Here is a 26,776-nt window from a genome sequence, read left to right on the forward strand (position 1 = left end):
TTTAAGATGCATAGATTTCTTTTGAAGAATATGATTTTATCCACCGTATCCAAATCCATGTGTTAGAATAGACTCCTACATATATTTTTCCTCAGGAATGTACCACATGTATAGTTAGACCATGTTTTACTTCTCTGTGGGAGAAAGTATGAAGAATGTTCCACACTTATTAAAAAGAAGTTCCTGAGAAACAGTAATGCTGCCCCAGGTAATCAGAATGCCTCAGGTACACTCTGAGTCACGACACAAACGACCAGCCCTTGAGAAATGTGCAACTGGGCTTCATGAGCACCTGGCAGAGTTGCATTTCTTCAGGTTAGTTCCTTTATCAGAAAACATATGGTTTGATTTTATCAAAATCCTGCTTATAAACCTACCACAAATTCTATTAGATGTTTAATTTTGTATACAAGTTTTATTTGTATAGTCATGTGTAAGATATGTTTTTAAAAAACATGAAAAGTTGTCTCTGATAAGTGACTAGAAGAGGAGGATTTTAAGTTCATGGAATTATAGATTTGGTGACAGAAGGAACCTTAGAGATTCCAGTTAATTCCTTCATTTTATAGATGAGGAAATCAAGATCCAGAAAATTAAAAGAGTTTCAGAATGACACTCCTAATTAGGAGCTCCACTTAGTGACTGACAGACAGCTGTTACCTGCACAGCTGGCCACATTTTGTGTCACAGCGGTTTTTTACATCCCTATTCTTTTTGTTTTGTTGTACCCCACCCTATTCATGTGGCAGTCTTTAGAATTATATTCTCTGTACTTTTTAAGGAAAAAAAGGAAAGAAACCCCCTCAATGGTTTTCTTTCTTTCTAAATTATTTCTATTCAAACTATAGAATAAGAAGTAAAATTATACCTTTTAATAGCTTGGCAGCTGCTAAATCTTCTTAAGTTCTTCCAAGTGGAACACACCTGTTTCTGTTGCAAAATGTGCCAGGTCCCTTCCAATATTTCATCTGGTTCATTGAAATGTTAGTGGGTGATGGCAGCATTTGCTCTTCCACTGCAGGAGGAGGAGACAGGCTTTTCTTGGTGATTCTCTACAGTGGGTCAGAGGGTCTGCAAACAAATCAGTAATTAGCTATGCTACAGGAGAATGAGAGTAGGAGACTGTTTTCCTCGAGATCATTGAAGAACATTGTTTATAAATGGTGTGCTATAAATTTATATCTATTAGGGAAAAGAATATCTGTACTAATAGGGAGGAAAGAAACGCAGAAGCTTTAAAAAAAAAAAGTAGTGCCAACAACCTTGGTTTATTTGTGTTCATATCTTGGACCTTTTTTTTTAAAAAAACTTTATTTTTGCTACCCTATGCATTAATCTATATCATTTATTTGGGGACGAAAGTTGTTAAAACTCTTTTTTAAAAATTTTTTAATTATTTTAGATTGTTTTATTAAAGTAGTATATACTCATAGTTTAAACAGATTCAACCAATAAAGAATAGTGTAAGTGAAAAATAAAATGCCATCCTACTAATTTCATGTTCACTCTAACTTGCATTTCCTATTAAAAATATTCTCTGCATATATAAATATACATGTCTTTATTTTTGTCTAGTCTTTGTTTTGATGAAACTAGGATTATACTTAATATTCTGATGTTTTTCTTTCACAATACATCTTGGACATCTTATTAGCATAAACAATTCTGTTTTTTTAACAGTTTTAAGTTACTAAAATGACCAATTGTTGTTTTTTTTTTTTTTTAATTTTCTTGAGAATGTTTAAGTTTTTTTTTATTAAAAAAAAAACCAAAGTGGAAATTACCCTCTACCTTCTATAAATGTTTTAACATTGAAAATAATTAACTCTTGTTATATGAAGAAATGAGTATGTTTATTTTTTAAATGCCAGATATAATTATTATACACAGGAATGTTAGATTATATCTGTGAATGTGGAGAAATTACTGTGATGTTTTTGCTTATGTCTTTTGCTAAAAACTCATCAAATGAAGAATAGTTATTAGTTTTGCTATTCTAAGGCAATTATAAAAATATCCACATAGCTCATTTCTTCACATGACAAGGGTTAATTATTTTCAGTTTTTTACTTAGCATGTAGAGCCAGTGATAGCAGGCTGGGTTCATTCAAAAGAGGGCTGGCTCCCAAACCAGAGTGCAGACTCAAGTTATATTCAGGAACAGCTGCTTTCTTGTCTAGTCCAAAACAAGAACAGAGAACCCCAAAGCATCAAATAACTCCATGGTAGTTCCTCTTCCAGCCAAACACAAATGCACACCAAATTTTACATTGGTAATGCTGTCAGCTTCCCAGAAAAACACTAGGCAATAAATAAGTCCCCCTTGTGTACCCATGTCTGTCTTATTCTATAAAATACCTAATTTTCATTTACCCTCTTCATCCCAAAAGTAGACAGTCCATAAAACCTGCATTAATTGTGCCATGTATCACTATTTTAAAAAATTACTTCATGTAGAGAAAAATGTTTTTCCATTTACTGGTCCTTGTACCAGGGGTTCATCTGACTTATTCTTACCTATAGAAATAATATGATTTTACTACTATGTTAAGCCCAACAACACATTTATAAGGGATAGTGGTTATTTTGGGTATGGCAAAGCAGATTTTTCAAATACCTAGAAGTTAGCTAATATACACTAAGCCATTGAAAATACAATCATAATTATTATTTTACTTTACTTTATAAGTTTACTTCCTTTAGCTGAAGAGAACAAAATCAAAATCTTATAAATAAAACTTTAGTACTTATTTGTGTCCCATGAAGAGTATCAGTGTAGGCAATACTTATATATATATGTTTTCCCCATAATTTGTTTCAATAACTTATATAAGTATTTTGAGGAAAAAAATATTAATTTCAAAAAATGTCATTTACACTTAAAAAATATCTGTGTCTCACAAAGAAAGTGATGTGACAGCAAAGCCAGCGTAAGTCACCTCACACCCACAGATTTCACCCCCCGGCAATAAAGACTGACTGTTGTACACAGAGGAACTTTAGAAGCCTCCAGAATCTCTCACCCTGAAAGGAACTCATGAGGTCTGGACTTTTCTTAAGGGTCTGGTGACCAGTTCTGCTACTTGTTCCCCTTTTACACCTTTGCCTCAGCCATCATATGTGACATATGTACCTCGGCCTCTGCTTTGTATCTTCCCCCCAGCAGCTAAGTTCCTTGCTACTTTGAGCAATTCGCCTCCGTGTTTCCAGGACCCTCTTACCCTCAAAAAGTGAGACCCCCACAGACTGCCTGTCTTCTCTATTTATCTAACCTGAGGGCAAGACCTAGATAACTGCTAGTAGTTCTGAAATAAATAAGCTGTGAGAGAATCCCTCTGTATGTAGCCTCTACCGCAAAACTAGATTTGGGGAATGCGTCATTTCCTCAATGTCTTCCTAACTCACGCTACTTAAAATTTACACAAAATAACATGAGTGAGATCGTTTTCCATTTTTAGCAACCCACTAATTGTTCAGCTGATTTGAGTCTCTGAGCCCAGGCTCTATCACATCTGATTTTTTTATACAAATCTTCCATGAAAATTCAGTTTAGAGAATAATATAAACTCTCAAAGAGTTCATAGTTGTTCCAATAAACCATTGATAAGTATTCGTAGGACATTCCTTCATGACTCTGAGAAGGCAAGTATAAATTTTAATCTTTGAATAAAGAGTATACATGAAAGTATAAAGTAAGTGTTGTACTGGGTCAAACCAGTGTCCTCCTTGGCCCAGTAGTACTTTCTCTGACAGTGACTTTAAGCATTGTTTGATAGAATAATATGGTGTTTGTGCTTCATGATTATATTTTCAAAGATTAACCTAAATATGGGTAACATCCCTCTAATAATCTATTACAGATCTAAAATGTGAAAGGTGTTATTGGGAGAAGTTCCCTCCCATCATTCCCAGTAGTAATGTGTCCTCTAGATAGTGGCAGAATTGATTATCATCAATCACCCTGTGTCCTATCTTGACAATCAGCATGACTTTTTTTTGGAAGTTCTCTGATACCCAAACTCTGCTGTCCTCTGTTCTGTCAAGCTTGCCAAGGTTTCTCAAGGTTTCTCTCTTTACTGGGGCTAGATAATTCTTTGTTTAGGGGGAATACGTTGGCGTTGTAGGACATTTAGCAGCATTCCTATCCCCTCTCTACCCAATGCCGGAAGCATTAACCACCCCCCGCTCCAGTTATAATAATCTAAAGTATCTTCCAGACATTGCCAAAATTCCCCTGTGAGTCAAAAGCACCACCCCACCCCCAAGTGAGAACTATTCTACTTTAATAGAAAAATACATAATATATAATACCGTGTGTGGATATATGTGTTTTTCCTTAAATTACAGTTTTTCTTATTCTAAGATTCTGCTAACAAAATTTTGCTTTCATTATTCCATTACTGGCAAATATATGAGTAGTAGTAATGATGTATAGATTACCCTACTTAAAAACAATTTTACATAAAGATGTATCCAGCCAGCTATCTGAGGCTCAACATGATGAGTTTATGTAAAATGTATCTTAATTAAATTTAGATATCTCTCGACTGCCATTTATTTCCTTTGCTTAATGAATCAGGCATTTAGATTGGGCTACAGAGTTTCCAGAATCTCCACTTGGTCAGAGGAATGTCTTTTTCTCCCATATTTTGTAGCATATTGTCTTTCACTGCATTTATCACTGCCTACCTTAGTGCCACATTATTTGTACGTACATTTGTCCTTGCTAAATTATGAGCCTCAGCCTCACTGTGGCCATTTAACATTGTTTGTTGGGAGAGAAATCAAAATCTTTGATGAGAAGGTTTGGTAAAATCAAGATTCAAAACAAGAGAAAGAAACAAGAAGAAGAGATAGTGGGAATCACAGCAATCCGTGCTCATTGGCTACTAAGCTATATTCCCTAAGTCAGCTTCAGACATGCAGGTCAAGAACTGGTTCTGAGCTCTCTTACCCCCAAAGATTGCCAGTTTGATAAATTGCATATTAATGGTTCTCAAACTGCTATGCCTCAGAATCACCTTGAGCCATTATATAAAAATTTCCATGCCCACACACCTATTTTATTGCAGCATTATTTATAATAACCATGAAATGGAAACAGACCTAAGTGTCCATTGACAAATGAATGGGTAAAGATGTGCCATGTGTGTATATGTGCATGTGTGTGTGTGTACATAATGGAATACTACTCAGCCATAAAAGGTGAAATCTTGCCATATGCGACAGCATGGACAGATCTTGAGGGTATTATGCTAAGTGGAATAAATCAGAAGTAAAAAGACAAATACTGCATGATTTCACTTATATATGAAATATATTTTAAAAAAATGATCAATCCAAAAAAATTTGTAGAGGCAGACAACAAGTTAGTGGTTACCAGAGAGGGAGAAAGGCAGTTGAAGGAGGACGAAACGGGTAAAGGGTTCAGTTGTATGGTGACTTACGTAATGGTATAAATTAAAAATGTTAACTTAAAAAAAAGAAAATGCCCAGACCCTACCCTAAACATGCTAATCTTTGGCAGATCCTCCATTGTATTTCTGAAAACCTCCTTTGTAGGCCTAAGAGTTATGGAATTTTGTTAGAGAATGTTCTTCCAACCTCATTAGAGGAATAATATATCTACTTAAAGCCCCTTGATCTCTAAATACAAACTTCCAATTGACCTGAATATATAGCAGTCTATAAGCCATTACACATAGTTATGTGAAACCAATGGGAATCAACTTTACAGTGGTTGTATTCCCACCAAGCTCTACCTTAGTACTTTACATATACAATATTCTTAATAATGATTATGATTTGATTGAGACAGAGCTCCTCAAAACTTCATAGCTATGTCAAGAATAAGACTAAAGGTAGCAACTAAGAACAGTAACATAGTAATTTGGTGGATGCACAGAAGCCATGCTAAAAAAACATACAGTCGATTCTCATTAAAATGCAGTTATATTCTATAAAATTCACCGTGGACACTGAATCATTGCTTCTAGGGGAAATACAGGGATTAGGTTCCTGTGAATCTGTGGTCACAACATTTTCATCAGTCAATCATAACCTTGTTTTATACATGTTCTGTTTAAAGGCACTTTATTTAATATATCTCGTTGGTTCATTAAAATCAAACTCATACCTTAACAGCACTATTACTTGTGCCTGAGCAGAGCTTAACTAGCACACATATTTTATCTGTAAGGCACATCAGCCTCTTGCACTTAATCACACTAGATAGCACTTCAACTCTATACTTAGGGGTAGTCTTAAACAGCAAAATAGCCAACAAAAAGCACAAAAATACAAAAAATATGGCACTAAATAAACCACAAAAAGGATACTTGTTCACAATATGAGAGCTGAAACAAGGCAGCATTAGAAATATTCCAAAGCATTAGAAGTTTCTAATATTCCTACCTCAACTGGGAATGTGTACATTGAACAGCTCAATTTTTTTTACCACTCTGCCTGTGTATATATTTAAATGACTGTAGAAGCATCGCAAGTATCAATTGGGGGGTTACTAATAAGTTTTAGTAATTATGCAAATTTGCAAGTAGGGAACCCACAAATAATGAAGGTCAGCTGTTATTTTGAAACTTTATTTAAAAGTACACATTGTTGTTTTTTAAAACCTCTAAGTCTTTATAATAAAGAATGAAGAAGGAAAAGTCCAGGCAAAGGGAATTGGGTCAAAAGGAAGAGTGTAACCTACTACCACTCCTAGCATGGCTTATGTGTATAACTTTCCTATTTCTTCCTCTTTGGATAGAAATAAAAGAGCTAAAAGTTCATTGAAGACAGGAAATACCTTGTTCAAAATTGGATTCCCAGCATGTAGTGCAAAACAGGTATGAAAAAGTTAAAAACATCTGAATAAACAGATAGGAGCAGTTGTACTGAGGTGCTTCTTACTCTCCCAAGTCAGACCTGATCCCCGTCAGAGATACCAGCAGTGATATAGTTGCACACAGGCAGATGTTCACTAGTGCACAAAGGGTGACAGTGGACTTCATAAAACTGTCAGGTCTCCTTCAGTCTCTTCAGTTTCCTTCCATCATCTCCCATCACAAAAGAGGAAGTGGATGAGCCAAATGCTTCTTTAGTTTGCAGGGGTGACATTCTGATGTTTCCTGCCTTCTTGATTATCTGCAGTCAGTTTTCACTCTCCCCAAATCAAGTCCCTTAGACCACTAGGAAATGAATGCATGGATGCAATTTTTTATCCGATGCCAGATACATACAAAGCACTTGGAGTGTGTGACTTGGCATACTTGTCTTACCAGTCCCCAGGCGGGTAAATCAGTTGTCCATTTTTCTCACTTCTGCTCTGGAATTTTATCATTGCTAAAGAAAAATCACATAATTGTATTGGTTGTCTGTGTGTCATATTTGTGATCTCAGCCTCAGTGAGGCCCATGGTCTTGATCATCTATTGTTCTTTTTTCCTGACTGACTCCCTACCACATTCCTGGTCAAAAGAATGTGTCCACCTTCTTCAAGCTCCTAACCTCTTACTCCAAATTGGCTTTGTCTCCATGCTTTCTTGAACATTAATGTCTCCATGCTTTCTTGAACATTAATGTCTCCATGCTTTCTTGAACATTAATGTCTTTCACATTGCCACTCTCTGTATTTCTGTAATTTCACCTTCCTTCTCCAGCTGCTTTCATATCTCAAGGAATAAGTGCCCTTCCTATCTAAGGCTGACCTCTCCACTTGTATTTTGGTCATTTTCTCCTCCCACATTCTTCTAGCCCTCACTGATCCCCATCGGTGATTCCCCATCCTCACTCCTCCAGCCCTTTGACATCTTCATTATTTATCCATTCAACACGTGTATATTGAATGTCTCCTGTTTCCCCAAGCACTGTGGTGTGGAATATTGTATGGATGGTATAATGGTGAATTAAACAGAAATAGTCCTTCCAGTTATAGAACTTACAGTCTAATGAATGAAAGTAACTAATTAACGTGTCACAAAACTAAACATATAAGCAATAAAAGTATAGCGAAGGAAACTATGAGGCCATGTGGTGAGAAGTGGTTGGGTTAGTTTTTACACGGGGGCCAGGTGGGCTGGAGGATACATTTCAGGCATTAGAAACCGTATGTGCAAAAGCCCTAAAGTAGCCAGAAATACTTATCATCGAGAAACTGAAAAACCAGCTGGTCACAGGGAAGGGACAAGGGATGAAGCATGAGACAGAGGGAAGGACCAAATCCAGCAGTTTACAGACCACGTAAAGAAATACTCCATACCCCAGTATTCTGGGTCTTTCCCACCATCGTCTCTGCTTTTTCCCTTTCCTTAACTTTTTAACACTGCACTTACCTCTCCGCTTCCTCTCTCATCCTCTGGCTTTACCTGCCACTATAATACAAGCCTTCAACAAAATATATGCTACGTCTTTTTTGTTGTTGTTGTTTTTTATTTTTTCTCTAACATTTTTTTCTGGATTGTCCTTTCTACCCTTATCATTTCAAACATTACTTTGATGTATTCTACATCTGTAACCCTGGCTCCCAGTCTGAATTCCTCAAGTGTATTTCTAACTGCCTACCAGAAATTTTCATGTAGATATCATTCTGGAATCTCTGGTCCAATCTGCCCAAAAATAATTTCAGTTTTAAAACCTGATTTTTCTTCTATACTCCAGTATGTTAATGGAACCATCATCTACCTTCACCTTCAAGGAGTTCTCTCTTGAAAAAGCAGACAGATGGTCAAACATCAGGGAGGTTTGCAGCATAGTAGTAAAAGTGTTTTGATAGAGTTTTACATCTAATGTTAGGAGAGAAAATAGATACATGGCCCCTGACCTAAGCTTAATGAGGTCAGGAAAGGCTTTCCAGAGCAGTTGATTTCTAAATTGAGTTTTATGGGAGAAAGGGCATTCCAGGCACATTGGGCAGATATCTACTATAAGGCATGGTACGCTGGGGCCACCACAAATATTTCATCATGGATGCAAAGTTAAAAAACAGCTTTACATAAGTTATATAAATATCTGATCACTATGTTGTACACCTGAAACTAATACAGTATGCCAACTGTAGTTGAAAAATAAAAAATTATTATTAAAAAAATGCAAAAAAAAACCCAACAACAAAAAAAACCCAGCTGAATCTGAACAAGTGGACAGGATTAAGAAGGTCTTTGTATGGCATGTTAAAGAGCTGGATTTTATCCTAAAGGTAGTAGAGGGCCAGTGAAGAATTTAAAGCATGGACGATGACATCAGTTTGATTGGTTGTTCCAAAAGCTCATTCTAGAAGTTCCAAGAAGACTGGACAAAAGCAGAACTGGGGGGAGTATGACTGGGAAGGGTTGTTGCAGTAATCCGAGCCAAACATAATGAGAAACTAGGATTGGATGACTAAATTCATAAGAAGGAAAAGGTGAAAAATAGGTTTCTAATTTGAACACCTGTATATAAGAATATAAGAAGAACTTCAGTTTTGCGATGTGAAGTTTTCAGCATTTATACAGCAGCCAGTTTCAGATATCTTAAAGGCATCTACGGGACTCTGGAGAGATTTGAAAACTCAGACTTGCAAGGTAGTTTTAATGAAAATTTTTGGATCCAAGTGTGTTTTCAGAAAAACTGCTATGTTTATAAGGTAAAAACTAATGATTGCCAGATTATTATAGAGAAAACTTGAGATCTGAGTTTAGTTTTAGAAGTTTAAATTTGGAAGTCATTGGCATAAATGTGCTGGTTGGATCCATGGAAATAGAGGAGTATAAAGAATGAAAAGGACAAAGAGGAGAAAACAGTAGGGGATGCCAGGCTTTTTAGAGTGAACTGGGAGGGAAGAGTTTGGGCAGGGTGTTGCTATGAAACAGCCCCTTGGCCCCCACCTGCAGCAAGCAGTCTCTCTTCTATTCTCCAGTCTTCAGTGTACCTTTTACCTGCATACTGGAGATTCCTTTCTAAAATAGAAATCAAGTCATGTGACTTACCAGCTCAGAAATCTTAGCTGGCTCTACCTTTGTCCATGAAGTCTAAGTCTTCTAAGTTTTTCTAGGTGCCACCTGGCAAAGATTGAATAAAAGTCTTCAGCTACTTTTCCTCATCAAAACACCCTTCTGAGTACGCTGCCCTACAGACACAGCGCCCAAACCATTACTCAGCCTATTTTCTCTAAAAGTATAGTTTTTGGTGCTTCTCCAGTTATCAGAATCTCAATTTATCCCTTAAGATCTAACTAAATGTTCCCTCTTCTGTAAAGCCTTCTCAGAAGCCTCCAGTTACAATTCAAGGCTTCTGTTCTTTTTTTACCACACATTTCCTTTTTACCTTTATCCTAGCATGTATCTCCGTCTGCCTTGACAGTTGTATGCATGCCTTTCTCCATTAGATGGTAAGCTCTTTGAGCCTACTCAGCTTTGTATCCCCAGGGCAACTAGCAAGTGTCCCGCTTGTAGAGTGGTGTTCCATAACACCACGACTTGTTGTTGTTTAACTGGCACAATTAGTATCCAACAGCACAAATCATGAATCACAATGAAGGTCTTCACTTTTTAATATATTTCTTGAAACTGCATCTTTGTGCAGAGAAATAAGGAAAAGCATTATGATTGGAGGATTTAGCATCAGTTGCAACTGGCATAATAATAAATTCTAAAATCAGAGAATCAACATCAAACATGATGTATTTTACCATATTTAAAATGGTAAAATAATACAAACAGAATTTTAGCAATAGAGGAAACCTGAAAGAGCTTGTCTAGTCCAGTGATTCGTAAACTCTCCTCTGTTAGAGCCCTATTCCTCAGGGTGGGAGAGGGACACAGGGTTTGCCAGGCCACCAAACTTTGCTTCACCTAGAGTAAGTCTACCGTTACGTGTTTATATAAGGCTTTCGAAAGAAATTGTCCTGAAAAATTGTTTTGCTGTTAAATCGTTTTTGAAAACAGGATTGTAACCTTTAGACTACTCGTATGACCTTGGTGACTCTGGGCCTCCATTTCCTCATCTGTAAAATGAAAACACTGCCATGATAGTTCCTGCTTTCATTCCGAGCCCCAGCTCTCCATTTTCAAGTGAAAAACAGACCCCCAAGAGAAGTGGCTTAGTTAGGCTACATCAAGAATTAATGACAGAACCAAGACTAGAATTTAACCACCAACCCTGACTGTTGTTTTCTTTTCTCTGTCTCCTTTTTAAAAATTCCTACGAAGTGGGTATAAACAAATTATGGATATTAATTATATGAAAGGCAGATATATCTGGAGTTATATAGCATGTAAAAATAGAGCTATACTGTATCATAAATTTGCCTTATTTAAAGCTGGTATGCTAGCTATAACAATCGTTAATTGAACAATTACCTAATTTTACTTTCATTCTTCAAGTTTATAGAAATATTTGGGTGAGTTATTTGCATGTAACATTTTTCTCTTACAAAGCTACTTATGAGTTTTTTTCCTTCTTGGAAAATATCCATTTAATCGGTAGAAGCACTGTCATTCCACTAATCATTCCTTTCATGTTTAAGTCTCACTGCATCTAAATTTGAAAGCCTCACCAGGAAGTTATGAGGTTTGGGGAAGCAGGAGTCTCTAGATTCCGCTCCTTTCATTCACCTTTGCTTTGCTCTTCTTCCTCTCTTGATTCCCTCCTCTCCAAATCAAGAGTATCTGTGAAGAGAAAGTGAAGTTAGGAAAAGGCTGTCTGAGCAGTATGTGTGGACAGCAGGGAAGGAAGGGCAGTCATGCCGCTTGGCCTGGTTGATGGTGGGTGGTGCTTATGGGCTGATGGCATTATAGCCTTGGGGGCTTTTTTGTTTAAAGGTGAAATAAAACAGCTCCCATAGAAACCTCCTTCTTCCCCCTCCTTCTGTGTCCATGAGTAACTACCCATATGACTGCTGCTTCTGAGTCCAAGGAATGAGTGAGTAAAGGTCTTCAGAAGTGAAGTATTGGTCCTAATTAAGTGTCCTTTAACAAATAAGTGTTAAAATTTTTTAATGTGTAATTATCTACTAGTTTGGGATTCGTAGGCTTTGAACACAAGTTAAACCACCTTTGCATCATGCACCTTTGGATATGCCAGCTACAGCGATGCAATAATACAGTAGGGAAGATGGTAGGGGCGGTGTTTAACCTACTTAAGATGAACTTTCTGAGGACATCGCAGCATCCATTTCACATGAACAGACTATTAAAAGCACTTTTGGTGAGACCTGCACCTGGCAATACGTTATTATTACTCATTTGTCCAGGTCACAGTAATTAAAAGTAACATTGACTTAGTGACATGTAATTCAGTCTGACATCTCTCTCCTCAACCCCTAGAGTAGTTCAAATTCTGATTAGAGCCATTATGTTAATTTTTTTAATCCAGTAGTTTTACAAAAGTTTCATGTATGTAAATATATTTATGGTAAGATGTTTGTCTTGCCATGGGCAAAGTAGTGCTTAGACCATGTAAAGAATAAAGCATCTTACCTTTAATTTCATTGCTATGCTTGGAATTTATTTCATAAGTCTGGGAAAAAAAAACCTGAAGAAATTCAGTTACGACTTATGCTTTTTGAGTTAGGTTTTGATGATTTTCTTCTGCTTCTCGCTCTGTTGGGTTGAAGGCAGGTAAACTATTCTGCAATCTGAATTAGTCCTTGAATTTCAGTTTTCCATAATTTTGTACTTTTTCCACAAATACATTTTAACTGAGTCAGATCCTCTTTACTGGAATCTATAAATCAAGGTGTCATTGCTTCTTTTGTTCTATGAAATTGGGTCAGTTATTATAACATCCACCTTTTATCACCAAGTCTTCTTGTCCTTTAATTCTTGTTTTTATTATATACTTGATTTAATGCCACATAGCTAGGAGTAATATCACATAACTATGGCCCAGAACAGCACAATATCCTTTTAAAATCTTTTTGATTGGAAAAGTAACAGTTGTAAAAATATTCATTGTCAAATCTTGCTGAAGAATGATCTTGCAGAAATCTGGTTGTGAAGGAGGAAATTCAGAAAGGTCAAACAAGCTTTAATTCAGATAAGACTAGGAAAGCTACAGTTAATCCAACAAGTTAAGATGGAAAGCGAAGGTTGCGTACTCCTTTTCTTTCATTTTGGTTTTTTTTTTGAATTTTTTATTTAAATAATTAGACATAGTATATCTCTTTCATTTGTCTATTTCAAAACTTTAACATAGGAACAATTTATATTTTTATGTGAATTTTAAATGGGTCCTTTCCACAACTTGTAATTATCTGTAAAAAACATTTGCAGTCTATTTTATGGCAACATTGCGTTGATTTATAAAGTACTGTCTTATATCAAACACTATTTTTCCACAGTATACTTCCCTTTGGAATTAATGTTCATATTCTACAAGAACTATCTAACACTCAGAGTATTAGCTGGCATGACTAAATGTGCTTATTTGTTTGTTTTTCTCATGGAGGTGCCATTAATAAAACAGATAATCTGAACAAATTTCTTAGAGTTAAAGAGCTTTCAGATTCAAAATTTTATACATAGTTCAGTGAGTATCATTATGAAAATACAGAGTTTACTGAAAAGATTACAAAAGAAAGATACAATGTTGAAAGGTAAATTTAAAACTTGAGTAATATACCATATTGTATTGCTAGATTAATTTAGGCTGATTCAAAACTGACTCTTACCACACACCTGAAAGCTGACTTTATTTATAGCGTACCTAATCCGGAGAACTACTGGTTTGCTTTTGTTAAGAATAGGCATGCATTCTCTCCTCATTCAGCAAGTTGGTGGGTTTTCAGCATGGGAATGTTACCTCTGTTGTCTTCTCTAATTGTTGACTTACCGTTTTTTTTTTTTTTCTTCTTTCAACAGTCAGTCAATAAGGACAAGTCTCAGGACTTCAAACGGGGCTCAGAATCTATGACACAGTAAGCAACTTTCCTTCCTAAATAATTTTCAGTGATAAATATTTGTGATGTTTTAGTAAGGACAGTTTCTTCATTTCTTTTTTTATAACATCATACTGTAAGTTAAATGTCAGATAATTGATTTATAAAAGAGTTTAGCCAGTTTGAAGAGAATATTTTAATGGTTGGACTTTGAGGGTGTGTATGAAAAAGTTTTAAGAAATAATATTAAAGAAAATAAAAATATCACACTAAATATTTGTTTTTGTGGACCCATTTTATTTATTTGAATGATATTTTGAAATGACATTAACTGAAAACTAGTTTATGTGGTTAAAAAAAATTATGACATACCTATTTTCAGGCATTAAAGGAAAAAAGCTAACATCCAGAACATTGTCATTGTATATTTTTGACAAATGCCTAATATTTGAGCAATTTATTTTGAGATATTTAAAAGATCTCTGGAAAGTTTTTGTATTTTTATTTATTACTTGCTGTATCACTTAATACATAAATAGAAAATCCCACTTTTACCTCAAAAAATTACATCAAAAACATTTCCAAAATATTTCTCCATTTTTATCATTGCAGACCATTTTGTGCCTAATTTGAAGCTCAAACTTCATATTCACACATCACTAGCAAACTATCACACGAGTGCAGTGGCTTTGAACAGCTTAGGTATCTATTGTGCCCTCGCATCCCACCTCCGTCACCCCACATACACGTGGGTCATGCTTACACACTTGTACAAGAGAGTCCCTGCTGAATTTCCTTCAAGAAAATATTTGTGCAAATTAACCTTGCTGTATGCTTTGATGTTTTGAAGAAGAATTTATCTTCCACTTCAAAAATACTGATTCGGATGACAGTCTACTTTACAAGAATTATCCAATGAAACCATGCGTTATTTCACAAGATAATATTTCATTCTACAGATAAAAGACAGAGATGATTTTTATATGGTATTTAAGAGTCACAGGATCGTGACGTAGAAGATACCTCAGAAATTCTTCTTGTATCTCCTTTGTTTTATAGTCAAGAAAACTAAGTTGAAAGGTCTTGTGCAAATTGCACGAGGCACATTAATGTCAACTCTTGGACCAAGACACTATGTCTCCTGATTCCCAGACTACTGGTTGTGTGTGTGTGTGTGTGTGTGTGTGTGTGTGCTCTTTAAACTCATATATTTAGTGTTGTCAGGCTCCTTGGTGAGATGCCATTTTGCTCTAAGTTTAAAATCTTTCTCAGAGAGAAAATCTATTAATGATTATATAACTGTATACAGCTCTATATTGCCTTTAGAGCACAGTCACGTTATCACATTTGATTCTCTTCATTTCCCTGGGAGAGATGCAGACCACTATTCTGACTCCTTTTTTATGGAGAAACACCATCTGAGAGACTGTGACTTGTCTCAGGTCACCGCAGGTAGTAAGTGGCAGACCCAATACCAGTGCTTTCTCTCTTCTTTGTCAAAAGGTACAAACACACATCCTAGGTCTTTCCATTTTTTGTTTTTGTTGTATCTGCCAGGTACATTTTCAGTTCCAGTCTCCGAATAATTGAAATTTTGCATAATAGTTGATAATACAATCACTGACTCTGAGGAGTTTATTCTCAAACACAGATCACTCATAATAGATAGATAGATAGATAGATAGATAGATAGATAGATAGATAGATCGATCGATCGATAGATAGGCAGGCATACAAGAAAGGAGGGAGGGAGGGAGAGAGAGAGAAAGAGAGAGAGGAAAAAGAGAAGGAGGGAGGAAGGGGAGGGGATGGGAGGGGAGGAGAGGAAGGAGGAAAGACTGGAACAGTGAGGACAAACTGCATTTCAGACCAACACCTGAACACATTTAATACATTATGGGAACAATGCTCTCGGTGTCCTCGAACGTGTTTTACAAAAAATTTTACCTAATATGGGAATGAGAGGCTCTGTAGTCACTCTGACTACATTGGACAACTGTTTTCAGGTGATTCAGAGCTCCATGCCTACTCTCCAGATTCAAGTTTAAAAAGCCTCACAAACATCCCAGCCAGCTTCTCAAGGCTGTCAGGGCAGCTTGGCTTCCTTTAAATTTTCATCAGAAGTTCGGATATGTCTAAATGCTCAAGTTCATCTAGAGCCTTTCCCTATACTTGTAATTTCTTAGATGTAAAGATGAATCAAGATACATTTCTTATGAATTGAAAATTGGAGGTGAGTGGAAGGTGGAGTTACTATATAGCCCGGTATGTACAAAGAAGTCATCTCTTTATTTCTTTTAATTTACGTGAGTCTATTGCATCCAAGTAATTTTTTTGTTTCTTTTTCAGTCTTTCCATTCAGTTTGTACCATCTGCTCATTAGCTGGTTGACCAAAATATATAAATGAGCCACACAGGAACGCCTCTTAACACTTTCCACTTGAATTTTTTGTCGTATGTATGTTTGTATGTATGTATGTACGTATGTACGCATGTATTTGGAACATTGATCACTTCTTTTTTTTTTTAGGAATGTCTTTTACTTCTCTGCAAACAGTTTATACACATTTTAGTAAAACTACACTCTCTTTTTAAGATATCAACAAGAAACTTCTAAAGGTTCAATTAACAAAAGCATTTTCTTGAATGTCTTAAACTTTCACCTTTTGTACCTCATAGCTCCTATGATGTTATCATCTGCTGCCCAAGTCAGAGTTTGTGATGAAGCTTCTATAAATGTTATAATCCTTATAAGTAGTATTAATGTTCCCTAGTTACTAATATATTTTTATCATGAGTTTGTTGGGGGTTTTTTAAACAAGGAATTCTTTATTTTATTAAGAACTTTGGTCAGAGAGAAGTTAATTTACGTGGTCATACTAAAGTCCTTTATTTATAAACACTCAAATTTGAACTGAATGAATGAATGAATGAAATCTCTTATTAATATAGTGTTGCCATTAAAGTTAATCCCAAGTACCTATAGTTCCTTCACTATATATTTTTTCATCTTTATAATAATCTTGTTCCAGATTCCTTCAATTTTTTTCTTGTCTTCATAAGGAGGTAGTTTACCTTTTCCCCCTAAAATGCCCTGTTACTTGCAACTTTTTTAAGTTCTTTGTCCACTTTTTAGCCTTTTTCTCACCCCCACCCCATTTCCGAAATCAAAACCATTCATTGTCAGGTGTGTGGCATCAGTATTCTTTATATATTCTAAATATGTTCTTTATCAGATACATGATTTACAAATATTTTCTCCCAGTCTCTGTTTTGCCTTTGTATTCTCTTAATAGTGCTTTCAAAGAGCAAGCTTTTTAAAATTCTGACGAAATCCAGTTTATCAATTTTTTTCTTTTATGAATCATGCTTTAGCATAGTATCTAAGAAACCTTTCTTCAAGGTCACAATGGTTTTTCTCCTATGTTTTCCTGTGGAAGTTTTATAATTCTGGATTTTATATTTAAGTCTATGATCTGTTTTGTGTTAATTTTGTATATGGTGTGATTTGGATCAGAGGGGTTTGTTCTGTTTTATTATTTTTTTTGCATTTTGATATGTAGTTGTTACAGCACCATTTGTTGAAAAACAATTCTGCTTCAGCTGAATGGCCTTTTGCACCTTTGTTGACAATGAGTTGTCAGTATGTGTGTGAGTCTCTTTCTGCATTCTCTGTTCTGACCTGTTGATCTGCTTCTCTGTCTTCATGTCAGTGACACACTGTCCTGATTACTGTAGTTTCATAATATGTCTTGGAATCAAGTATTATTGTTCCTCCAACTTTGTCCTTTTTTAAAGTTGGTTTAGCCATTCAAGATCATTTTTATGTCTGCATGAATTTTAGAGTGAGCTTGTCGACTTCTACAACAAAGCCTGCTGGAATTCCAGTTGGCATTGCCTGGAATCCACAGATGAGTTTTGGGGAGAATTAACATGCTAACAATATTCAGTCATTTGACTGAAAATATTTATCATATATTTAACATGGTATATTTCTCCATTTATTTAAGTCTTCTTTAATGTCTCTCAATATTGTTTTTAGTTTACAGTGTATAACTCTTGTATATACTTGGCTGATTTACTCCTGCATATTTCATACATAAATGGCATCGTTTTTCAATTTCAATTTACAATTGTTTATTGCTAATTTATAGAAATACTACAAATAGTTGTATGTTGATGTATCATGCCACTTTTCTAAACTTTCTTATTAGTTTTTAATACCTTTTTAGTAGATTTCACTGAATTTTCTACATATATGTAGTCATGCAAATAAAAAGCAGTTTAATTTCTTCCTTCCCAATCTGGATACCTTTTATGCTTTTTCTTTCTTTGCCTTTGTTGCACTGGCTAGAACTTCCAGTACAGTGTCAAATAGAAGTGATGAAAATAGACATTATCTTCTTTCTGATCCTATGGAAAATGAGTGGGAAATCATTGTCCTTTTTTCACTATAATTATGAAATTGTCATAGGTTTTTTTTTAATATATAAATGCCCCCTTTTAAGTAGTTTCCTTTGTTTTCTAGTTTGCTGAGAGTTTCTATCAGTAATGTGTGTTGAATTTTTGTCATATGCTTTTTCTGCATCTATTAAAATAATCCTATGGGTTTTGTTTTTTAATTTGTTAATATAGTAAGTTACATTGACTTTTCAAATGTTAAACCAACCTTTCACTCTTAAGATAAACTCCACTTATCCTTTTTATAAACTGGTTTATAAAATCTTATTTAAAATTTTTTGTATTTTATTCATGAAGAAGAAGGGTCTATAGTTTTCTTGTAATGTCTTAGTCTGATTTTGGTATCTGGGAAAACTAGCCTCATGGAATGATTTGGGGAGACTTCTTATCCCTTTAGTTTTCTGGATTGTATTTTGCAGCTGTGTATTACACACTCAAAAATATTTAGGATTGTTATGTCCTTTTGAAAGAAACTCTGACACCCTTATCACTAAATGGCTTTGTTTATTTCTGATAATATTCTTACACAGTCTACTTTAATATTAATAAAGTCACTACAGCTTCCTTATAATAGAGTTAGAATGGCATATGTTTTTTCATACTTTAAATATGAGAACAAAAATAGGTAAAACTTAAAGTGTGTTTCTCGTAAGCAACATACAGTTGAATTCATGCTTTTTTAAAAAATCCAATATGACCGTCCTTTTATATAGGGTAATTAGACATTTTCATTTAATATGATTATATGGTTGAGTTTTAGTCTATCATATTGCTTTTTGTTTTCTATTTATCTCAATTTTTTATTTTTGTCTTTTTCTGCTTTAGGCATAGTATTTTTATCCATTTTATCTTTTCATTTTATCTTGTTCGTTAGCTTATTATCTACAATTCTTTTGCTGTTTCATCGATTTCTTTAGAATTTATAATATAAATTCTTATCATACAGTATATCCTCAAGAGCTTTAAAATAGTATACTTCAATTTATTCTCTCCGAACCATCATGCTTCTATAATCATATATTTTATTTTTATATATAAGCCCCTCACTGCATTATTCTTTTTGCTTAAACTCATCTTTTGAAGCCATGGAAAACATGAAAATCTTACATATTTGCCCATTTCTTTACCATTTCCACTGTTTTTCATTCCTTTGTCTAGATCTGTATTTCCATCTATGGTTTTCCTTCTGCATGGAAGGAAAAAATGTTAAAGGAACCGCCTTTAACATTTTTTTTGTAGCGTTAGCTAGCTGAAAGTGAATACCTTCACTTTTTGCTTGTCTGAAAAGGTCTATTTCAACTTCATCTTTGAAAGCAATTTCACTTGGTATGCAATTCTGTGTTGAAAGATTTGCATTTTTTTTCTGGTACTTTAAAGATGTTGCTGCACTGTCTTCTCACTTGCATATTTTTCCAACAAGAAATAGGCTGTTATGCTTATCCATGTTCCTGTGTGCATAATGTGTTTTTCCCCACTTTGTCTACTTTTAAGATTTCTCTTTATCACTGATTTTGAACAATTTGATTATAATGTACCTTGTTAGAATTTTTTTCGTGTTTCTTGTGCTGGGGGTTGATTGAGCCCAGATATGTAGGTGGATAGTTTTCATCAAATTTGGAACGTTGTGGGCCACTTTTTCTTCTGCTTTTTTTCTGTACCCCATTGTTTCTCTCCTCTTCTTTAAAGATTCCAATTATATGTATATTAGGTCATGTTAAGATGTCCCACAGCTCATTGATGCTTTATTTTTTTTAATTCTGTTTTTTTCTGTGTATCTCATTTTGGATAATTTGTATTACTTTGTCTTCCAAGTTGTCTAATCTTTTCTCTGAAATGTCTAATCTGCCTTTAATCCTATCCAGTATATTTTTCACCTCAGGCATTTTAATTTTTATCTCTAGAAATTGAATTCGAATCTTTATATGTATCTTTCTTGTGTCTACTTAAACTTTAGAGCAGGTGGAATACAGTTATAATAACTGATATATCTTTGATAATTCTAACATCTGTGTCAGTTAGAGATTGGTTTTATTTTTTGTCCTTATTATGGGTTGTATTCTCCTATTTCTTTCCCTCCCTTTAAATTTTTATTAGATGCCACATATTGAAGAATTTATCTTGTGGCTGCTAGATATTTTGTATTCCTATAAATATTCTTAAACTCTGTTGTAGAATGTAGTTAAGCTACTTAAAAACAGTGTGATTCTTTCAGGTCTTGCTTTTAAGATTGTTAAGTGAGACTGGAACTATCTTTAGAGCTACTTATTCTTCACTACTGACACAGATACCTTCTAGGCACTCTACTCAGTGCCTTCTGAGTTGTGAGGTTTTCCAACCTGATTGATGGGAATAAACACTATTCCTGGCCTCGGGTCATTTCCTCAGATGCATTTCCTCAGATGCACACACCCATCAGTACTTTGCTGAATGCTTAAAGGGAGCCCTTTGCAGATCTTCAAGTTCTCACTGAGGCTGTCTCCTCTCTGGCACTCTGTGAACTATACCCACCTTAGTCTCTCCAGACTCTCAGTTCTCACTCAGGGAGTCACCACGCTCCATGGCCTGGAAACTCTCAAGGCAGTAAGCTGGGCCATCGTAGGGTTCATCTCATTTATTTTCCATATTTTAGGAATCGCTGTTCTTTGTTGCCTGTGGTTCAGTATCTTGATAACTTTGGTTCATACACTTTCTCCAGTTCTTTTGTTGTAAATTTGATCCCTGTTACTTCATCTTGGCCGCATGCAAGAGTCTAGATGTTGTACATATTTTTAAGGTAGCTTTCTGTTAGAGTGCATATAGATGGTGATAGAGAAAAGACAGAGAGGATCATACAGTCTGATTTTCCTACAGTGGTCAGGGAAAGCCAAAGATATAAGATGGCACTTAAGTCTTTAAAGACCATGTAGAGACAGAATGAACAAAAAGAGAAGGACCTGGAAATGAGAAGTGTTGCAGTAGCTAAGGGACAAAGGTGGGAAAGTGCCTGAGATCCCCAGAGGCTAGCAGAGTACTCTGTGGCTGAAACAGAGGTTGAAAACTAGGGCTTTTGCCAGCCAGAGTTAGTCCTGGTATCTTTGGTTGGGTCCACATGTATGTGTGTAATTTTATTAGTTGCCCAAATATAGAAAGATATCACTTAAATGCAGATTTCTGACTTGAAAATAATCTGAAGCCTGGACCACAGCTCCACGTTCTTCCGTGGCACCCACCAGCTGGTGCTGAGACAGAGATTGTCTCCCTAAATGGGTCATCCGCTCTCCAGCTTGCCACAGCCCTGTCGTATTACCCCTGCCTTGCTTCCCTTGTTCATCTTATCATTCTGGCCTCCGTAGACATTTGAGTTTTTATTTCAGTGCTACAGCATAGATTCCCTGGATGTAGGCTAAAAGGTTGGACTGATTAAGGTTGTAAATTATCAGTCCTTTTTCCAGAGCTCAACCTTCTTTTTCTCTCTCATCATTCTACTCCTTTCTTAAATATACTTCACTTTTTCTTTTATCTTTATAATTTCTGACCTTTTCCTTCTCAGTCATCTGACTTCATTTTACTTACACATCTCCATATTAGTCTTCTCAGACTAATGTGGTAGCAGTACCACAGCCTAGATGGCTTTAAGCAGCGGTTCCCAAACTTTTTGGCACCAGAGACCAGTGATCCTATGAAAATCTAATGCCTCATCATCTGAGGTGGAGCTGAGGCAGTGCTAGTGCTGGGGAGCAGTTGCAAATACAGATGAAGCTTCGCTTGCTGGCCCAATGCTCGTCTCCTGCTATACAGCCCAGTTCCTAACAGGCCACAGACCGGTACTTGTCCACGGCCCAGGGTGTGGGAACTCCTAGCTTAAATAACTGAAATTGATTTTTTCATAGTTCTAGAAGCTGGAAGTTCACGATCAAAGTTCAAGCAGGGTTGCAGGTGTCCACCTTTTTGCTGTGTGACATGGCCTTCCTTTGGTGTATGTGTGAAGAGAAAGAGTTCTCTGGTGTCTTTTCCTCTTCTTATAAAGACACCAGTCCAATAGATTAGGGCCCCACCCTTATGACCTCATTTAACTGTCATTACCTCCTTAAAGTCCTGTCTCCAGATACATCCACTTCAGGGGTTACGGCTTCAACTTGTATATTTTAAGAGAACACAACTTGGTCCATAACATTCTCTATTCAATTCTACTTATTACTTGATTTTGAAATGTTTATATCATTTTCAAGCTCTATTTTGATGTCTCACACCATTCTTGGACATCCTAGAAAGGAGATAGTGCCTTCCATTCTTTGATTTTCCCTTTTTACATTGTTTTTTTATTTTCTTTCTCCTAACATAATTTGCACTACTGCAGCTCATCCACAAAATATTTATTTTATATTTTACTGTTACAGTTGAGCCTTTTGAAAATCTGCATTCCCCATTCCACAGGTCAAAACATAACAGTTTTCTTATACATAAACTTCCTTCACACCATTCTTTGTCATTAAGGAATCTCTTGTACTTTTACATACACATGCGTGCACACGCGCACACATGTTTTTTCATCTAATTTGATAAAACCTTTCTGGTTTTTCCCAAGCATCTCTCTGAGTGTAGTAAAATTTGTTTTATTCTTATCCCTTCATCACAGTTAAGGAGGAACCCAACAAGCTAAAGTTTTCTGTCTCTGCATTATTTTGAGCAACTCCCTGCCTCTCACCCCCACATATACAATCACTTATATAGTCCATCAGATGCTTTTCTCAGATCCTCCCCTTTCCATTCCCACTGTGACTTTCTTAGATCAGAGCTTCATCTGAGCTGTAGCAGCAGCATTCTTACTGGCTCCTTGTTTCTGATCTTTCCTTCCTACAGTTCTGACGTGGGCAAAGAACAGAGCCGTGGATGCCCAGGACATGTAAAGGAGACGCAGGTGAAGAAGAATGAGCAAACCGGCCGAAAAGTCAGTCTCATAGAGGTAAGAGGACAACTAGGAGAAAGTTGGGTCATAGAGTCAACAGGAAAAGATTTAAGAAAGTCATGGTTCACAAAGACAAATGTCAAAGAGAGGAGTAAAATAAAGACTGAAAAGTGCCTTTTGGGATGTGCAACCAAGAAGCCGTTTGTGACCTTCAAGAGGATGGTTTTGATGGCGAGTCCTGGAAGCGTGAATCAGATCGTCTCCTCTCCAAAAGGAAAAGATGGCCAGAACAGGCTACTTCTCCAAGAAGCCAATTTCAAAGAAAAGAAAAAGCTGGGCAGTAACTAGTGGAAAACACGGGATGTAGAGAAGGTCTTTATAGACAAGGGAATGACAAGCACATTTATAAACAGAGGAAAGAGTTCCTTGAGAGAACCCAGTGAAGGTATAGGATAAGGGGGAAATCCCAGGGACCATACACAGGATGAGAATTTGAAACAAGAAGGTGAGGCACTTCTTCCACTGAGATGGGCAGGTGGGCCAAGGTGTGTTTGAATGGCAGTGTTTTCTGGTGAGAGAGTGGAGTATGAGAAAGGCCTTTCGGAAGGCCTCTGTTTTCCCTGTTAGGTAGAAGTGAAGTTTGTCCGCTTCACTTGGAACAGCTCTATCACAGACACTTTTATGACATTGTCACTTTCTGGGAACTAGATTCAAAATTTTCATACGTATTTTTATATTTTAATCGTAAAAAATAAACGGATTGTACAGATGAATAGTTATATAACCTTGGGTTAAGGTATGACATTTTAACCTTGATAACTGAATCAGAAAACATTTTGAAACAGTTTTTTAGATTTAAATAATAGAAATTTTAAAATGATGTACATATAGGCACACCTTAGAGATATTGTGGATTCCATTCCAGACCACCACAATAAAGTAAATATTGCAATAAAACAACTCATACTAATTTTTTGGTTTCCTAGTGCATATAAAAGTATGTTTGCACTATACCGAGTCTATTAAAGTGTGTGATGGAGTTACATCTAAAAACACAATGCATTGCATACCTTAATTTAAAAAATATACTTTATTACTAAAAAATACTGGCCATTATCTGAGCCTGTTGGGAAAACAGTGCCAATAGACTCTCTCAGTGCAGGACAGCCACACACCTTCAATGTGTAGAGAATGTGGTGTCCGCGAAGGACAGTAAAGTGAAGGGCAGTAAAACAAGCTCCGTCTGTGTGTCAAAGCAAAACCCATCATGAGCAAAATCTAAAGCAATAACCTAAGGTGAGGCAGAATTTTATAAACTGTATGACATATAAAGGATAAATGTAATACCCTTAACATAAAAAGCTCTAAAAAATAACAAGGAAAAGGACACCAATAGAAAAATTGGCAAAGGGTGTGCACAGGACACTCTTAAAGTAATTCTTAAAGGAAAATATATGAATAGCAATGAACATATGAAAAATGTCCACTTTCCAGTGATCAAATTAGCAGAAATTAAAACAATAAATGTGATTTTTTCCTCATAAAATAGCAAGAAGTTTCAAACTTGTAATACCTAGTGTTGATAAGAGTATGAGGAAGTAGGGTCCCTCGTGCACTGCTGGTGATCATCTAAGACTGATCCATTCTTTGTGGAGGGTAGTTTGGTAATACTTTTTTTTTTTAAGTTTTCAAATTGTTCATGTCCTTTGACCTGACAGTTTAATAGATTCTTCCAAGGAATCTATTGTAGGAAAATATTCAAGTATACATGCAGAGATTCAGTTAAAAGGCTACTCTTTCAAGCAGTGTTTTAAAAATAGAAGGAGCGTGACCAGGGCCACATAGCTAATTAATGGCTAAACATCAAGACGTCTTGGCTCCTAGTATTTGTTATTATACCTATAACTTATAAAGCTCTTTCCACTATTGCCACTAGGCTTCTCCTATATCTGAATTCCCTACCACAAAAACAGATACTCCATAAATATTTTATGGCAGAAATACAAATAAAAATAAAAAATAACAGAAGGAACAAAATTAATTTCTGTGAATAAAGGGTTGATTAATTTATGAAACATTTATGTAATAGAATACCATGTGGCAGTTATTCATTATGTTATAGAAATATTTTCAAAGATCTCGAAATATGTTTGGTAAATTTTTAAGTAAAATAAAGATGATTATAAAATAGCTTATGATATATAAACATAAAATGTTGAATAATATACATCAAAAAAATATCAATAGTTACCAGAATGGTAGAACTGTGGTGATTTTTTTCTTTCGCTTAGTGTATTTTCTCATTTTTCTGGTCAACACATTTAATATACTACTTGGTGATTTCTTTTAAAATGAGGGTAATTTCAGAATGTGTTCACAGCCCATTCTTTCCACATATAAAGAAATCAAGATCTCGGAGTCACAACTAAAAAGTGCCTGTACTAGGACTTGATCTTCTGACTCTGAGTTACAGGGTTATTTCTATTGTACAATGCTTTGTCTATTAACTCTAATTAGATGGTAGTGCTTGTAGACAGGCTAAAACATGCTCTCATTTTTGCTCCCCAGTGCTTAGCCTGGTGTTTGGCCATATAGTAAACCTTTAGGGAATATTTATTGGATGGAATGTCTGTGAGTTAGATAGAACCCAGTATTTTTATGAATCTCCTTTGCACGTAGCATACAAAAACACTAATCTAGTTTCATATTCATTTTCAAAATCTTACTACACAGATTTCTCTTTTCATATGATTTGCCTTTATGACAGGCGCTTACTTCGTTACCGACTTCCTTTGTGAGCTTCCAAGGATACGTTAGGAAGAGATACCTCAGAGGAAGACGGGATTTGGATTCATTCTCGTGTCCTTTAGTTCGGTGGCATCCCTTCTTTCTCCAGACCTCTTCTGTTTCTTAGCTTTTCAGTCCCCATGCTGTCACCATTTCACCTTTCATCAAGATAATGTGCCACTCTTGCTTTTGCCCAGTTGTCACGAGGGGGGCTATCTGTTGTCAGAGGTCTGCATTTGACCGTCTCTTCTCCTTTTCCTTTAATTCTGTCTCTTTTCTCCCTTTCATGTCTTTGTCATTCTCTATCCAGTGTTCCTTCCTCTTCTTAGTCTGATTCATTTCCCTTAAAGATGTTATCTTTACTGCCCACTTCAGCTTTTTCTAGTTAAATTTCTCTTCGGGTTCCCTCTCCTGAGGCTCCTCCTGGCTTCTCTGTTTACTTCTCACAGTACAATCTCCACCTGATTAATTTAACTTGTCCTACATCTTCTGCATGTGCAGGATCCGTCTCACTCATTTCCAGCTGTTCTTCTCCCCCTTTCTTCTCCTTCCTTTTTCTGTTTTCCTTCTTTGTTTTTGTCCTGCTGCTGTCATAAACTCCTCCTCTTACTCTGTTTTACCTTGTTATTCCTCTGAGATCCTTTTACTTTCCTCACTGTCCCCTGCAGATGTTTATAGGGTCTCTGGGTGACTTGTGTTCAACATCCATTTGAGCCTTTACTACTTACTTTCCCATTTTTATCGGACCCTAATTTATGGCAACTTTTATATACTTCACCTGTATACACA

The 26,776-nt window shown here is 35.8% G+C and overlaps 1 protein-coding gene across 9 annotated transcripts in view; it reads left to right on the forward strand.

Annotated features, from left to right (window-relative positions):
- The window catches only part of AHI1 (Abelson helper integration site 1), a 164,430-nt gene that overhangs the window by 135,030 nt on the left and 2,624 nt on the right, over window positions 1–26,776 (forward strand). For all 9 annotated transcript variants that reach the window (XM_039879009.1, XM_039879014.1, XM_039879018.1 and 6 more), the window contains 2 exons: window positions 13,838–13,893; window positions 23,155–23,257. In XM_039879009.1, the coding sequence (XP_039734943.1) occupies window positions 13,838–13,893; window positions 23,155–23,257 (159 nt within the window). The remainder of the gene's footprint in view (window positions 1–13,837; window positions 13,894–23,154; window positions 23,258–26,776) is intronic.

The sequence above is a fragment of the Pteropus medius genome, unplaced genomic scaffold (assembly GCF_902729225.1).
Source record: "Pteropus medius unplaced genomic scaffold, Ma_sr-lr_union100, whole genome shotgun sequence".
NCBI classification, from domain to species: Eukaryota; Metazoa; Chordata; class Mammalia; order Chiroptera; family Pteropodidae; genus Pteropus; species Pteropus medius.